Source organism: Atheta coriaria, unplaced genomic scaffold, assembly GCF_025399875.1.
Source record: "Atheta coriaria isolate IRGN ID8LTWV9N9 unplaced genomic scaffold, Caltech_Dcor_3.1 hic_scaffold_7_pilon, whole genome shotgun sequence".
Lineage (NCBI taxonomy): Eukaryota > Metazoa > Arthropoda > Insecta > Coleoptera > Staphylinidae > Dalotia > Dalotia coriaria.
Window position 1 is genome coordinate 10,723,871 of NW_027045449.1, and position 18,493 is coordinate 10,742,363.

At 33.3% G+C, this 18,493-nt stretch overlaps 1 protein-coding gene across 2 annotated transcripts in view; it reads left to right on the forward strand.

Moving 5' to 3' along the window:
• The window catches only part of HisT (Histamine transporter), a 35,380-nt gene that overhangs the window by 10,042 nt on the left and 6,845 nt on the right, over positions 1-18,493 (forward strand). For both annotated transcript variants that reach the window (XM_065307861.1, XM_065307860.1), the window contains exons 4-7: positions 14,761-14,902; positions 17,770-17,975; positions 18,038-18,141; positions 18,255-18,362. In XM_065307861.1, the coding sequence (XP_065163933.1) occupies positions 14,761-14,902; positions 17,770-17,975; positions 18,038-18,141; positions 18,255-18,362 (560 nt within the window). The remainder of the gene's footprint in view (positions 1-14,760; positions 14,903-17,769; positions 17,976-18,037; positions 18,142-18,254; positions 18,363-18,493) is intronic.

Sequence of the window (18,493 nt, forward strand, 5' to 3'; positions counted from 1 at the left end):
CTAACGTTCCCGACGGCGCATGTTTCACCATGTCGGGTGTTTAGTGTTGGACGGGACGAAAAGTACACACGGCCGGGGTGTTTAACGCTTCAAGATTAAAGTGTCGCTGGAATTATTAAGTTTATTACCGAGCAAACGAAGCAAAACCGCGCGCGCCAACCGCGCTATTGTTTTAATTATATTTGGTCACTTTTTAATGGAGTTTTAAGCGCCCCGAATGCGCAGCGCATAAATTCACGTTGAAATGGCGGAACCTGAAGGAGGAATGTAAGCGAGTGATTAATTACAGGCGGGATAAATTGCTTGTTATGCTGTGGTAATGGTTAAACGTTAACATACGTGAGAAATTTCAATAGAATTTGCTAAAAATGCAAAAATTTGTGTTCGGTATTTATACTGCAACTCAAACATTGGAAAAATATTCAGTTTTGATAGGTTAATGAAATTTTTAGGATTAAAATTTTTTTATTTATGAAAATAATGAAAAATTACACTCTGAGAATGTGTCCTTGAGTGTAATAAATTACTTTCTTTATCCTCTTGCAGAAAAATTCAATTTTTGCTCTAAAACGACCGAAAAACACGCGATTTTTAAAATTAAATTTTGTCTTTGCTTCCATTTGACCATGAACTACTTTTTTCATCCCTCAAATGATTCAATTTTTGTTCTTATCCTTTTATTTCACCCGGTGTCAGTGTAACGGCTCACGGATTTGCTACAATTCGCGTTGCTCTTCTTTCCATTCTCTTTGTGAAGTCATAAACCGGAAAATTTGAAATTTCGCCGCAGGATATTAGGAAATCGATGCTCGAATGGCCAATACCCGAATAATACACCGGCGTGGTCTAGTGGTCGAACATTAAATCGACTTTCTAGATCAGATACTCGAATTCTTCGCGAGCCAAATCCGCAAATCCTCGAGGACCGGATGTAAAATGCTATATCTTACATTCTTACAGCCGCGGGCGAGAGTCGAGTGTATTTCAAAGTGTCCCCCAGAGAGGGGCAAGTTTTCCAAGCAAGACCAATCGAATTTACTGTCGATAGCAAAGAGACAGAGAGGAGAATTGCATTTTATTACATTTTATGCGTTTGCTTGATGGTGGTGCAACTATTTGTTAGTTAAAGTAGGTTTTCGGTGGTTACTTGAATGAGTACAGTCGAGTTGCATCTGTGCGAGTTATTATACTTACTTAGGATGCAGGCGGAAATTGAAAATTGGAAATCGCTTACGAAGATAAACGCAGTCGGTTGGGTGCATTTAATGGTTTTAAAAAGATGTTGACGTGGATCATTAAAGTTTATTCTACTTTCTTGGCATTAAATTACAAGCATAACTTTTGTTTTATTAAAAAATTAAAATATGTCGTATTATAATACAAAGTTGAGTTTTTGTATGTTTGTTACTCTTTTACGCAAAAACTACTGAACCAAATTTGATAAAAGTTTATAATATTATAGTTTAATTATCAAAATAAGAGATAGGCTACATTTTGGTGCAAAAATATAATTGGAAGGGTGAAATATAAGGGATGAAAGTTGATATGGAGAGTTAATCTAAGTTATAGTTATATAATTCGAATCGAGATGGCGCTACAGTGCATTACATGCATTATTAATTTCCCTAAATTAATATTAACAATTTTTTTGACTAATTCAACAAGATAATAACTATTTTTATTACCTAGACAGTACAAGTTCAACACAAACTTTCATTTTGTTTGATTTTATGTCTATTCATGTTAGTTTTGGAAAAAATACCATACTTTAGTGAAAATAAAAGAAATGAGCTAATAAAATAACTACAACAATCACAATCAAATAGGTAATGTTGAAAATGATAATAAAATGTCTCGTAAAATAAATTCCACTACACGTCACCAAATACCTCCCTTCACAATTTTTTTTGGTCTTCATTTTATGCCTAAAAATACCCGGTTTTATTCCCACAACTCTTTTTATTATTTATATTTCCATCGATTTATATCGAAAAGTTATTTAAAGCTTATGTTGGTTTTTCCGTTCTGCGCGTTGGGTTGCCTACTATTTTTGTGTATCCAAACGTATTTTTTGGCTATTTAGTTATTCATGAAACCAGCTTGACATAGAGCACCAACCGAGCGTTGAAAATAAACATCAACAATACGCAATGCGCAATAAACCAAAATATTATAGCAAAAGCAAACAAAAAACACAACATAAAAAGCCGTATAAATAATATCTAGTACAATAGAAATCTTGGCAAAGCTGAAATTTTATTCTAATAAACCAACATAAATAAAACAAAATAAGAAAACATGAATGTGAATGAAAAGACACCGGATGTGAAAACGGAAGTCATAGCCGGATGCCCAACGTCTTAAATTAAAATTTTTATTATTATTTCTTTGACTAAAAGAAAAAAATTAAGAAATTTAATGAAAATATTGTTTTTCTTGATGATTTACATCCAATATCACACTATAAAAAATATGTGCTCTAAAGTACACTTAGGAATGAGTAAAAAAACATGATGAAAATGCTGCAACAACAAAAAGTTGAGAATATCAGCAAATAGTGCCTCGACAAACGAAAAAGACGAAAACCCGCACAAGCAGGAAACTTTTCGATTCGGTTTTGCTTGCAGTGCTTTGGCGCTTCATAAATTATCCTCCCAGTTCTAGTGCGTCCTTTAGTTTCACTGGACTTTCTACCAGCAGATGAAAAATGCAAACAAAATGCAAATTTACACACTTGGCTTTTAATTTATTCCTTTTTCTTCCATTCGCGCTCATTTATTTTTATTTATTCATTGTTGGCCGTGAAGTTGACTTCAAACATTCAAATATAGAGTATTTACAATTTCAATTTACAATTTTTACAAATATAAATTAAAATTGTTTTAATATTAAAATATAAATGAATATAAAGAGGAAAATAGTGTAAGTAATATTGATTTTGTATAAAATAAAAGTTTTTAGTTCTTTTTAGTAATTTTACTTGGTTTGAAGCTAAAATAATGGGTAGTAAAGTCGTATTTTTAAAATGGACACATTTGGCACCAAATCCCGTGTTAATTCCAGCCATAACTCAAAGTACTCTCAATTTACAGCTGTAGTCGTAATAATTTCAGATAATAAGTTTTATTATTTAGTGTTTTAGTCGCGTTTTGTATTTTTAACTAAGTTTTTATTAAATTAAACAAAATCTAGAATTGTTATCTTAACGATTACTTAAAAAATTTATTTAAAATTAATTTCTAAACCAAAATAACAGAAAATTTTGATGATTAACAACATTTTATTGATAAAAAACGAAATTTTGGCTCAATTTTACTAATTTTTACATTGAGGTATTAATTTATACAAATTTATACCTCAAATTTATTTTTTAACTTCTTTGACCCAAAATATGTTAAACAACCGCAGTCATTTTGCAAATAAAAGTCATTTTACCAAACCACGAATTTCACATTTCTTTCAATTCAATAAAACACCAAAATATGACAAGAAAACGATAAAAATTGATGCCTTTGCCATACAAACATAAAAAGAGGAATAGTATAAGAATGGTTTGCACAATTTTCCCGCTGGAATTTATGAATGCATTGAATAGGCTAATAAAATAAAGCACTGACTTCATAATGGAGGCAATGAAGGCAATGAAATATACCCGCAATCGTAACTTGGAACAGTCTGTTCCGGTTATTATTCAATTTTCGTCTGATGAATGAGCAAATAACAGTTGAAGTGGATGAATTCATGAACTCCTTTAACTGGGTATGAACTTTACATTTGATTATCACTATATAGACAATCTAATTAAGTACAATACGTGCAGATATAACTCTATTTACTACTTCCACATTTAAAGCGCCAGTTTTCCACTGTTTTAAGATACAAAAAGTGGTATTTTATATACGGACGGCCAAGCCGAGAGTAATATTCATTTTCTACGGGTATTATTTACGGGACGAAGCTTGCGCCTGCGCAACGTCAGTCGCGGCGCGACGCGTCTCATGACCCGACGTGCAGTATTGTATTTATAACTTTACATTTTGAGGTAGTGTGTGAGCAAATTTTTATGATTTAAAATAAAAACAAAACAAAAACTAAACGTGGAAATAAAGTAGAAGTAAAAAAAAAATAGCGTAAGCATCACGTGGCTAAACGTTATTAAACACTCGATTGATTAATCAATCTCGTGAGTAAAGTCCTTGTTTAGCCACTAGATACTTAATATATGATTTTAATTAAGTTAAGTTAAGTTATGTTAAGTTGAAAATTCTGTAAAATGTTTTTTACTTTTTTCCTTGTTTCCATAGATGTATTATTCATTGAGAGGCGTGTTTTCTGTAGGCAGCCATTCAAATTCATTCAAATTTGCGACGATTTGTCTTACATGTTGTTCCACATTTAGAATACGGAACATCTTATTCATTTCCTTGCTGCTTTACGCACGCGTTATTTATCTTTCCTTCTTTTTTCAGATTCAGATGCCTATAATGTGTATTCTTCCTGTGTTTTGCTCACTTTTGTTATTTTTGTCCTTCTTGGAGTGTCCTCGAAGCAGAATTTATAGACAACGTGACTTGTTACTAAGAGTAGGACGTTCTGAAAGTCCTTAAACGTTTGCAGAAAATTCGTCAGTCATTAGAATACGATGCAAACATAAAAGACAAAAGGACAAAATGTTAGTGTAATAAAAAAGGATTGCGTAGTGGGAAGTTTCATAGCGAACGTTTTTACATAATGCCGTCATTGAATTAACATATCGACGATGGCTTCAACCATTCAATTGTTTAAGGGAGTCAGGGAGATCCCTTTTATTGCTTTTTGTGAGTTTTGCGTTGAATATTTGCAAAGTTTTCGGAGAAAATGTCAATTGAAAGTATTTAGTACTCTAATACTTTAGTTACATAACCTAAAATACATTTGAGGTTATGTTGTGCTTGTATATGTTTTGTTTTGATGGAAAATTTCTATTTAAAAAAAATAACCTTAAAATATTGATTTTAAATATAATTTACTTAACCAGCAATTTATTATACACTCCAGTTTCATGAATATTGTGCAACCAACCAAATTCAATTACATAGTGAAAATTGAGCGCTGAATAATTCATGCAACCTTTTATAATATAATATAATAGTGGTATAACGTAATTTTCCACAATTTTCCAAACTTCACTTCACTGCCAGTGCGCCATGAGTAGTTTTGCGTTGAATTATTACCTCTACACCTAAAATATGAAGTGTAAAACGGCAAATGGTCAAGTTTTGGCCATTAAAAAGTTAAAATAAAAGTTATAAATATATTTTCACTGAGAGTGGTTTTAATTTATTTGCACTGGATTTAATTAAAGAATCTACAATTGTTTTGCCGGTGAGGGCATCGTCAGGACTATCAACACGGCACTTCAAAGACATTGTTTAAATAATATTATTAGGCTAAGTCGGGTTAAATTCTGAGAAGAGGGGATTTACTTCAATCTAACATTACATTTATGACCTGTATTGTAATAGAATAAAGAGAGGAAAATGAATGAAAATATAAATATCATAAGCATTTTTCTTGCTGAAAAGAAATCACAATAATTTTCGAAAAATATAATTGCTTGTTTTATTAGATGCGCATGAATATGAGAATAGCGTTAATATTTCGACAGGTAATCAGAAATGCATGGGTACATTGATAGCACAAGTTTAACACGTTGTTTTGTGCGTATCTCTCTTTCATGATGAGAATATAAACATAACAAGTATGTATATATTTATGGTCCCAAGATGTCGCTAGGATGCACTATTTACAATAAAATAAATCAGGTGATTTCTTACTTCAAGTTTGCGTGTGTGTCAGTGAATTCGCGCTGCGTAGTAAAGATTGTATTTATCAATAGCCGCACAAATAGTACACATTGGTAGAACGTCAACAAACGAACAAAATAAAGGAATATTACTACGTGGAATAGACTAGAATCTAGAGAAATTTTTAAATAATTCTGTAATTTTCTTATTATAATATTTATAATTATTTTTGTATTAAAAGTTATGTATGTTTTATCACTATTTAATTAGTAAAAAATGAAATAAATAGAAGAAATAGAAGAAAACGAAGAAAAATATAAGTATGATCAGCATGCTTCTTCCAGAAAAACAAAACAATAAGTAACAACAAATGTAATTTTTGTATTTTTTGCGCATGAATATTCGACAGGTAATTGTAAGTTCACGGGTCTAGTGATAGAAAGAGTCAAACATGTTGTTTTGATCGTGTTTCTTCTTCATGATTCAAAACAACTATATTTTATGGTCCCGAGATGTCGCTAGGATGCACTATTTGCATTAAATTAAATCAGGGGATTGGAAACAACAAGTTTCAACATGTTTCAACATGTTCACATTTCACTGATAATGCGCACGGCGATGCGAAGATCGCACCAATCTGCAGCGATATCAGATAGTAAAGTAAACATTGGTAGATTCACAACAAACGCACTAAATAATAAGAAATAACTGCATTGACTTCATTGAACTGTTTTGACCGCGTTTCTCCTTCATGATTAGAATATAAATAAAGCAACTAAATTTTATAGTCGGGAGATGACGCTGAGATGCACTATTTGCATTAAAATAAATCAGGTGATTTCTCAGTTCAAGTTTGTGTGTGTTTGTGTGTATCTGTAAGTTTATATTACTGAAATCATAATAAACAAACAAAATAATAGGTAATAATTCAATTGAGAAGAATAACTACAGTTTTTTTTCTTCAAATAATTTTTCGTTGTTCATTCATTTCCTCTCTTCCTCACTCAGTGAAAATATATTTATAAGTTAAAAATAAAAATTTTAGATAAAATATCCGTTAAGTATTGCGCGAAAACTATAAAATTATTTTAGTACTCAATGTTTATTACATTTTTTCATTTTTAGTGGTTTTTTTTTCTGTTTTTGGGTGATATTTCTAGAATAATATTTTGTATCTTGTGCACCGAGCACATTTCACTCGTTAGGATGAACATCCGGTACCATGGTACGCCATTACGCATCCGGAAACGCGCGCTGTTGCCATTGCAGTGTTACCACTCTCACAACTGTCACCACCGTTCCAAAGTTCATCAGATTCGCATTTTTCAGATGAATATTTGTTAAAACTCACAAAATACACACTGCGTATACAAAATTACCACAATAATAATAATTAAAACATGTTTAGTACGGTTTAATCATTTATTTTGATTATAACCTTAAAATTTATCTTTAAAACATGTTTTTATCTAACAGCTCGTTAGTCTTGCTTTGTTCCGAGTCAAAAAACTCTAAACTAACGTAATGTGATAACACATAGAACATGTGGTAGTTATTTCAATGTGTATTCATGCATTGTATGAATTTTGCATGTTGAAAAAACGCAACGTTGAGGGAGGCCGCAACGTGATGAAGGTCGCGGTCGACGAAACGTGACAAAGGGAGGAAGGATGATTCAGAAAGGCGTAACGAGGAAATGCTCTAATGAAAAACCCACCCCTGACCTTATTTTATCCATTGGGCATACTGCTACCCTTTTACATTTACATTTTGATTCATTAAATATAATTACAAACCCAAACACGGAAGATATCATCTTTTCAACTTACATAACCTTAATATTTAATCTATAACATAAAAATGAATCGCAAAGTCTGTTGGTAAGCGCATAACTCAACAACACCTTGACCAATTTAGCCAATTCTTTTTTAAAATGTTCGTTAATGTCCAAGGATGGTTTTTACGGTGAGAAAAATTCGAATAATTGCCGGGAAAACTCTAAAGACAGTCCTTTTCTATAGGATAAAAGTTGGCATTGAGATTCAATAATAGTTATAGTTAAATAGTTGAATCCGAGATGGCGCGCTAAAGTGCATTATTAGCAATTCTTTATATAATTAATTTCTAAAAAAAAAATTGCAAATCTTATTGATAGAATTGACACATAGTATGTCAAGAACAAGAGAGTAAAAACGAATTACATTTTTATTAAGCACTACCAGTACAAAGTCGCGGACAAAATCTAGTTTTAATATAATAACATACATATTCATTTACATATCGTATATTGTATATTAAGTTGCATACGTTACGTAAACTTAGGAAACAAATACAAACAACTACGATTTAAACAAGATAATTACCTGTTTTGACATATTAATACAAATCTATTTTAGATTGTAAGCACTTCAGGATTAAAACATTAACGACAGCAATAAATCCAGATAAATTACACGCAATTAATGACGAGTATCAATAGGTGTATATGGAGTTGCAGTGTTCGCTGCGTGCTGGCAGCTGTCAGATTCGTCTGGGGTCTGAGCGAAAGGATTTCACGAATGATTTATTGCGCTTAACACGCAACTCGTGTCACTTACGCCTCACGCCTCATGCATCCGAAACAGAATCGATAAATTGATACAACTAGCATGAGCTGTTATCGCGCTCGAAAGCTCGCGCAAGTCGCCGACGGAAATCCTACTTGCATGAACATGAACATGTACCCTGCATTCAGGCCCTTAATAATTGACTCACATTGGATGTACTCGAATGAATGTACGAATGTGGTTAATCTTCAATTTAGACATATTATTTGAAGTGAATAATATAACTATTAGGTTATAACTTACAAGTTAATTAATTAGTTAATATTTATTAAATATTTATTTTCATATTTCTGGTATGAATATACTTTAAAGCCATCTATGGTTGAATTATATAACTAAAACTATGGTTAAATCATTATATCCACTTTTATTGCTTATTTAACACCTTGTATATTAATATTTTTTATTAAAAAATATCCTATGTTCTTCCCAATACTCTTGCAAATATTTATACAAAATTTCATAAAAATCGGTTGAGTAATTTCCGCTGGAAAGCGTGACAAACACACAAATAACCTAATTTTTGTATTTATAAAATTAACAATGATACTATTCTGAATCTTGTCTGAATTGACTTGAAATATGATGAAAATGATATGAATATTATGACTTATGGGAATCTAACAAACCTAAACAAACTTTTGAAGAGAAAGTTTTAGTTGTAGACTTAAGTAGATATATGAAGGTTGTGTGGTTTTGGCATAATGGAGAAATGGCTGGTCATTAACTATCTTGAAGATGTTCAGCGGTCGATGGACGATGGCCGATATCAAAGCCATCACAGTATTGGGTTCGCAGAGTGCTGATTTATTAATGCGGCAAAGTGGGCTAATGGAGAGTGCGCCACTCGGTGCAAAATGCCAGCAATTTGTCCAGCAAAAATAGCTTGAAAGCCATTCTAACCTACAATAATTAGATTTTGATTAAAGTGCAACAATAGCAATATTGCAGTCATAATTCAATTGCAATTCAAACGCATATGAGCATTTCTAATCAATTCGCAATATCTAATCGTAAACATTTTGTGATTTTGCTGATGGTTGCAATTCAGTTTGGTTTATGATATTTCATTGCCAAAAGCTAAATATGGTATAATTTATGACCGGAACATTTTAGCACATGTTTGTTATTATTTTGACGTTAAATTTGGATTTGAAAATGTTTTTCTTTACTTTTATATCCTAAAATATTATTTTATACAATTTTGAGAGACATCTATGCGGGAATAGTTTAATTTTTTTTTTGTAATCCAGTGATTAGAGATTATTTGGTAAAAAAACTTAATTTATGATAATTATTTGAATACCAAGGATATTTTTAGCTTATCAAGTTTTATTGCGTAGTTGGCTAAGCCCTAGACGTTTTTGGCATTCGTCAGCATCATCAACATAAGCATTTAAATGTTTTCTAAGCGATCCAGAGCAGATTTTAATGTTTTTTAACGACTATCATTATCTCTGAATGGTCCAACCGCAATAAAACGCACTTCAATACTTAAAAACGCCAAAACCATCGATTATCAATCATTTTATGATTGTTATTATTATTATTATTATTTTCAAGCACTTATCATTTGTCAAAACATCTAAAAATTATTTTTTGAAAAAACACAGGTTAAGGTGTACTAAGTAGTTTGTGATAGGTTAGAGTCAAGGGCCAAAGGTCGAAGGTGTGAGGTTAGGAATTGGACGATAAGTGAAAATCGAAATTCGTCGACGAAGAGTTGCGTCAAGTGTGAGCACACTCAAACCGCGAGGGGCCGAACGTGAAAACGTGAAATGTGCGGTCTGTCGACTTGAAGGGCCATTTCGTTCGCGAATAAGTGGGTCCTTATTGCCTTGCGATTGCTCAGCCATTTTGCCAACATTGCCGAGGCTCATGTTTTGTTCATGGGTTTATTATCATCGTCATTTGTTTTCAATTTACAAATTTAAAGTTTTTTCTTTTGAGATTTTTATTTAATTCTTTAAATTTCTAAAGGATATCTGTGGAGAAAAAGTCGTTAAAGCCAAACACAGGCGATTAAATGATTTTTGCTTTGGGTAAGAGTTCGGAATTGGACCGATCGCAAATGACCCGTAAAGTTTTCCGAATCGCGCCTGCGATTTGCACGCCCTCGCGCGTTTTAAATGCCCTCGCGCGCGTAAAAAAGCCGAAAAACGAAACGAAATGAAACGTGTCCGCTGTGAATTAGTCCACGCCGAACGTGGTCGTTTGTTCGAGTCTCAGTCATCGCCGATCTGGAAGATATTATTCTAATCGATTTACCATTTGAACTCAAGCTTCCCGCGTCAGGAAACTCAAAGGTTTTCTACACTTTTTCTTTTTTTCATTTCAATGAATTTAATAACCTCAGTTTATTTTTTTAATAATATAAAAAAATATCTCATTAAATATGAAATTTTGAAAGCCGAATAAAACTAAAAAGGAAACTAATGGACTGAATTACAGACTCAGCAGAGTTTGAAAATGTCTGAAAATGTTCGTAGTCTTTTGTAATCGCGCGGGAGTGAATTGTGAAAATTCAGCATTTTTACGCGGGCGTTCAATTTGCCGCGCGATGAAAAGCCGAACGATGTGCGTTAATTAATTAAAAACGTGCTTGTAATAAATGAGTCTGATAACGCCTGGTTTATTTCGCATTCATTAAACATCTTTAATAACTTTTCCTGAAAAGCAAATTATCATCTTTTGATGATGAATTATGTTGCTTATCAGTGGAGAAAATCATATTCAAGGAAATAAAAATTAATGATTCAGAATTTATAGGCAACAAGTAAATTTTTCCTGCGTCTCCATTAAGAGTTTATCAGGATTTAGATTTTTCACAATTTAATTACTAAAAAATAAAAATAAAAATGGTGAATTTTGTGGTTTTCCATAGAATGAACTTGTGTTACTGCGGAAGAAATGATAACGGCCGGCATAAAACACGAAGACGTAAAACATAAAAATAAAATCTTTATCCGAACGAGGTTGTGGAATAAATCACACCGCACAATAACAAACGCGACAGACGTCGACAGTGCATTAAAATACGACCCCTACGATATAAAACCTAAGATATAATATTTTTTTGTAAAAATTTAATCTATACTACTTTTTATACATTAAAAATACAAAGCATGTGTAATATAGGCAACCCATTTGACAAAAGTCAATCGACCGCGACCCTTTCTAAAAAATATACCAACAACATTGGTCACTCGACTCTGTATCGAGTAGTATGTCTATATTTTGTGTACTCTTTCCTTATTTCTCTTTTGAGTCCAAAGTCTCCCCAGTTGATAGCTTTGTGGCGCGTTTGCCAAACGTTTTGGCCAGACCCTCATCGAAACACAAGTATATTTTCCATATGTGGTCACAGCCAAGTCGAAGGGGGACTCTTTCTCACTTGTACACGAATATAGTATACAAGCAAGAAGAAGAAGAAGAAAATACAAGTAGAATAGAAATAGATGTGTCAGAGCCGACAGAAATTTGGAACGTCGTCGAGTTTATGTCTTTCGGGTGGCGCACACGCAGGGTTTTATTGTTACGCCGCCATCTTGAAGATTGCCGGACCGAAACAGTTTCGTTTGGCACAAATGCCAAGCGGCGGGGTAAAACATACAACTGGCCTCTCAATCACTGAGGCGGCTCAACGATATTAACCTATAAATATACAATGTGTTTAAAATTATTCTAAAAAAATATTTCAGTTTTACTAAGGCAAAATCTTTGAGGTTAATTTTTTGTACGATAGATGTCGTTAGTGAAGCTCCATAACTCAAAGCTTTGATGTATTACAAGTTGCCTTGTTACTCACTTGTTAATTATCGACTTCCCATATTTCCAATTACAGTCTTGACTTTGATATTCCATATCAAGTTCTAATAGAGTGGTTTCACGTTGCACGTTTTGCTCGTTAGCCCCTTTTAGGTTCCAAGGTCACAAAGGTCTTGCCACTACTCGTATGCAAATGCTTTTGAGCGTTTATAGGTTATATAGGTCGGCATGTTGGCGTTATCGAGAACTAATTTCCTCAACGCGTTCCACGCTTCCGAATTCGCACTAATAGCCCACTTGAATTTTCCTCCTTTTATTAACGATTAACACAAAGGCGCACAGATGCTTTGGTACTCAAGGTCAACACATGTGCAGCTCAATTTTAACCTAGAAAAATCTTTTTTGTAAAAAGTCTTTTAAAACAATGACTATGAGTATGTGGAAGTTGTAATTGAAAAAGAAGAAGAAAAAGTAATATGCATGCAAATTGTTGGAAAAGTTTTTAAATTTTTAGATATTCGAAAGTTATTTTTAGCATAAATGGAGTAAAGTAGGTTATATTTTAGGTTATATTTTAGGATATATTAGATTATGCCGAATTGAATATTAATTTAATCGTATTTATCGATTTGTGGCGCGCGTGAGCAAATAAACACAAAACTGCGTAATTAAAAGACGATTTGAAACGATTTGCATTCCGTTTTGGTGCGTTTCACCCTCATAAATTGGTGAAAATGATAAAATGTTAAATATTTACTTTGAAACGCAGATTAAAATAAATCTATCAAATGAAAATTCGGTTGGAATTATCAATATAAATACATTAAATCAAAATACGTTGAATTTCATTTTAAATGTTTAGAATTAAAAAAAACTTTTTTTTTCTAAAATGAGTTGATTTATAAATTTAGTACATTTTCATGTACCTGCTGGCTCGTCACCCATCATTAACCCCCTTCAATTGCTTATATATTTCCTCCTGGCAGTCGTCATGAACTTTCCTCCATTTTCCACGTTCGCCATTTCCATTTTTAGCCCTGTTGCTGATTTAGCACTTTCTTTATGCTTTTATACCCTCCATTCACTTTCTTTCCATTTTTCCACTTTCTTTGACCTTGCACCTTGCTTAATTTATATTTTTTCCTCCAGAGGAAATTTTTGGTCATTGCTCTCATTACTCTCGCCTTAATTGCGTCCATTTTTTCTTTTATCTTTTGCATAAATTTTCCTCTCAATCTGTACACGTTTTTCGTGGGCGTCGCACTCAAAACGCAAACGTGAGGAAATTAAAGGACGAGCCGGCGTTAAATTTACTGAGATTAAACGTTTTAATGTTTAGACTAATGCTGCACTAGAATTAAAATTACCTGAAGGTCACCGCTGACTAAGACTAAGCTAAGGTAATACAAGTTGCAAGCTGGAGTTGAATCCTTAATTTTATTCTAGGCAAGGTGCAATTAACTTTTTCGTTGAAACAACACCGTATTGTAGCCTGCAACAGCGTGAAGTTGTTAGAAATATAAATTCGGCCAGGATAATTCGTATTTCTCGACGTAATTACTTTTCGGAGCGAGAATTATGCGCACAAATTAATTTTATCTAGCAAACACACCAGGAGTCCCCCCCTAGAAAGCAAATAGTTTTAATTTAAGGTTAGGAAAGATATTGTAGTCATAGTGGCGACATCTGTTAAAGAAAACAAAAACTATAAATTAAAACTTGATTTTATGATATTTAATGATAATTTCAGTATTTATGTTGAATAATATGGCTTTTATGTAAATTTGTTGAAGTCTGAAGATATTGCGGGTTTAAAAGTTTGGAAACACGCCCAAAAGCACTCAAACCCTTAAATATTTGCACAAAACTATAAACAACGTCGAAAACTTTGGAACATCCGCGTGGTTTGTCTCGTATTTTTTGAATTCTAAGCGTATAAATGCTTTGACGCCCGAGTTTCTTGGGTTGCAGACATTAGGGGCGTATATTTGAGGTTATGTTTATGTTCCATACAAATTTCACACAAGAAATAGTTCGCGAAGACAATTCTCATCATTATATTTTCCTCTCGTCTTCTGGGCTATAAAGGTGGACCTACTAGGGTTGTAAATTTATTTATACAGAGTGTTTTGGTAAATTTTTATAAAAATTAAAATTATTTAAGGTTATGAATGTAATTTTTATTGGTTTTATTTGAAATTGACTTTAAATTGTTATTCTATTTTAAGAATTGCTTTTATAAAGTAAAATTTATGTTATGATCCTTATTATGATCCTTCCAAGAGTCCCCAGAGAGGGCTGGGAGGAATAACAGGCAGTTTTGGCAATTTACGATTGCCATTCGTTGTCTGTTCATGGCGCGGAATTCATGCATGGACGAGTTCGCAGCAAACGACAACGTTAAATATCATCTTTAATTTTCTGCCCTGCGTTCGCATTCTCTTCAAATTTGTTTGTAATTTGCCGTAGTATTCCTTGGAGTGTAATAAACGTAGTTCACTACTCGCAAACTTTGCCAAAAATATGTCCGAAATAGAAATAAAAATAAAAACTTATTTTGTTTGTTTTTGTTTGTTCTATAATGTTGTTTTTATTTGCAGCTAGGTGTCGCTGTGGGTTTCCTCCTGCCGCCCATGTTGGTTGATGGGCGTGGCTCCATCGCTGAGATCACATCTGATTTGTATGTTATGTTCATTGGGGTTGCTGTCTTCACCACCGTCCTGCTTATCTTGATCGTTATCTGTAAGTATTTTTCTCAAAATTTCTTAAATTGCGTCTAAATATGCAGTGTTGGTTGCCTATATCAAAAAGAAACAGATTTTAAGGTTATTTTTCTTAAATTTTTAAAATTGAGTCTAAATATGTTGTTTTGGTTGCCTATATTTAAAAATAACCAGATTGCAATGTTTTCTGCGTTGTATTAATGTTCTCCGGCTTTGTTAGCACCGATTTTACATCGGTAACTTTTCGACGTTTCATTTTACTGGCGCCATTTGAGTTTTTATTGTTCGCGCGTTTGTCGTTTCCGCAGTTCGCAGTCGTAAAATGTAAAAACGCGCAAAAGTTCACAAAAATCGCATAATTAACATGCGAATGCTTTTATTTAAAATTCCAATCACGAATATTTAAATAAAACGTTTTATAAATTTTATTTTCAATTTAATGCAATTTTTTACGTGTTGAAAGCAAACTATAATTAATTTTCCGCTCACTTGACCATAAATTCACCAATTAAAAATGTTCGCTGCCAAGTTACGCCGCAATTCCACTGCCAACATTTTCTCTTCATCAAATGACGTCCCAAATAAATATTTTTATATCCACATCAATCATAATTGCCACATGCGGAAATTTGAGACAAGTTAACATCTCTTGATCATCCGAGAGTTTTCAAATATTGACGCAGCTTTGCTACTAATCTCGGTTTAACACGACACCACTTAGACGTGTGCCGGTTTCACGCAGTTTTCCTGCTATTTTGCTGCGTAATAAAAGTGATTGTAACATAATATCATCCCTGCTGGAAGCACTTAAAGCTGTTATGGCATGGCCGCAATCCGCCGGCGGTCGGCGGGGCTGTTTATGCGCGCGTAATAACTTTCATAATATATCATCGTTACGTATTTCTGTTTCGAGTGTTTCATATTCCGCGCATCGAATTTATCTCACAATTCCGCATGGTCCAAGAACTTCTTAAATTATCTGTTAAATGATGGAACACTAAAACGGGCCGAATAATGGTTACAAATCATTAAACTTGCTATTATTTTATTTTTATCTTGGAAAATCATTATTTAATCAGTATTTTTAGTATCAAGTGCGCTAAATGGCAATTTAATTTGCTTATGCTTTTTTTCTACTTTCATTTTTTTAGATTTTAACAATTTAAAATTTTTTTGTAATTTAAAATTCCACCCCGTGGCTAAAAGCCGTGACTAAAGTATTTTTTACGGCTAATTACGGCGTAATTAAAGTACATTTTTTCTTTTACCTTAAAAACGCTAGTTTTTCTTCAATTTTGTGAAACAAAAAATGGTACTTTAAACATGGAAGGCCAAGGACGTGACTAAAGTGCTTTAAACACTTTTGTCTCAAAATGTCTCAAAATCGAAGAAAAACCAACGCTTTTTAGGTGAAAGTGAAAATAAAGTACTTTAGTCACGACTTTAACCGCCCATGTTTAAAATACAATTTTTCCTGTTTTAAAACCGTGTAAAAAGTCCCAATTTAAAGCTGGAAGTACAAAAAACCAAAGAAATATTTTATTTTATTTACAAACCTATAGAAAAGTCTTAAATTGTGTCTTGTACTCGTAGATTTAACTTCTCGGTGTTATGGCGTTGACGTTCGGTGCGTTGGCAGTAATACCACGCGATCGTAAATTAAACGAATGATAAATCTCGTCTTAGTCGTCGTCCTGGTCCTGTTTTAAGCTTTTCGGTCGGCCGTCGTTCACCGCTCGTCTTGGGCGTCACCGTCGGCACCGTCAGGCTTTTGTGAGTTTAAAATTCAAACAAAGGAAGTCGAAGGACGCGCAAAAGCGTAAGCTTAGAGAAGATGGTGACGGAGTTTATTTCACGCTCGATTTATCGATGCAATTAACACTTTCATCAAAGAATATGAACAATTTTCTTTGATTAGAAAAATTTTCCTCTCAAAAAAACATAAAACTTAAATTTTTACTCAGAAAATATTTACTTTTTTGAAAGTAAATTTTGTTAACCTTTGTAATGGTTAGTTCGGTTATATCTCTTGGTTGCTTTGATGCGGATGCACGAAAAGTCCTTTGTGTCCTACACCAAACAACATTGTTTACAACTATTACTCGTCGTCTGGGTAGTTTAGTCAGGCGCGGCGGTGGTGAGCTGGAATCTAGGACACTCAGAAGCTTATAACACGATGGGATAGAAAGCTAGAAGGGTTGATTCTGCAAGGGTTGACTTTTCGTCGTTATCGTGCATCGCAACACGAGCGCACATTCAGCGATATTAAGTGACAGGAACTTATACGAAACTTGTACAAACTTGCTGGTGACTTACCGTAACTTCTGGACGCGACATTATCAAAGTTTTAGGTTAAGGGTAAAATCTCACACGTTCCGGCCTTTCAATAACAATTAACCGTCTTGTTTGTTATTAGTTTCACTTGTAATTACATTTTATAATTTAAATTGTTATTTTGAGTTATTTTCACAATAGCATAGGTTTAATGATGTATTGTTGGTTGTCTAACGTAGATTCTGAATTCTCCGCAACTAAAACTGCAAATGCACCAAAAGCTACAAATTGTGCGGAAATTACTGCTTCAGTTTACTGCCAACAGTTTCTCTTGTTGTTAATTATCTCACAGTTTGATTCAGGGGTTTATTCAAGCGAATATTTGTCTTTTCCTGCTTTTAATTTGATTTTAATCCGATTTTATCTTGAAAAACTTTTGTTTCCAGATGTTTGTGAGGTTAATTTCATGTTTAATGAACATAATGAGCAATTATAAATTCATATCATGAAGATAATCAGATTACACACTCGGGTTGTTCGTAATTTGAAAAGTTTGTTTTTACTTGCTTCAAAAGTTTTTGAATTAATTTGGCGTTTTGGTTGCTTTTTCAGTTTTCAAGGCCGGCCCACCAACTCCGCCCTCGTTTGCGCAAGTGCAGTCGCTGCAGGATGAAGAAGGCGTCAACTTCCTGCAGTCTATTAAGAGATTGATGACTAATGTTTCTTATCTGCTGTTGTTGAATGCTTACGGAATCAACGTTGGCATTTTCTATGCTATTTCAACGCTGTTGAATCAGATTATTCTACAGTATTATCCTGTAAGTCATATAAAAACACATTTTGTTCAAAAAAAATTATTTTTTAAATTTTTATCTTTCAGGATGCAGCTGAAGATGCAGGAAGAATTGGTTTGGTGATTGTTTGTGCAGGAATGGTCGGTTCGGTGGTTTGCGGTGTTGCACTCGACAAGTACCACAAATTCAAGTGAGTAATAAATATTTGTCCCACTTTAATCTGTTTTCTACTTTGTATGCTCCTCCCATTAATACCACGCCTCCTGTTCCACATTCAGTAATATTTTATGCTTTATTTTGCAGGGAGACAACGCTCGTGGTGTACGCATTCTCGTTGGTGGGGATGATTATTTATACCTTCACGCTGGCCAAGGGTATTTTGGTCGTGTACATTGTTTCCGGGATATTAGGGTAAGTGAAAAGCAAAATTAAATATAAATCAACTTTTGTTAGCGTAAAACAAGTAGTAATAACTTGACAGGTTTAATTCTGCAAAAATTGGTTATGTCTGTCAAATGTCAAAAAGTGACATTTGAGGTTAT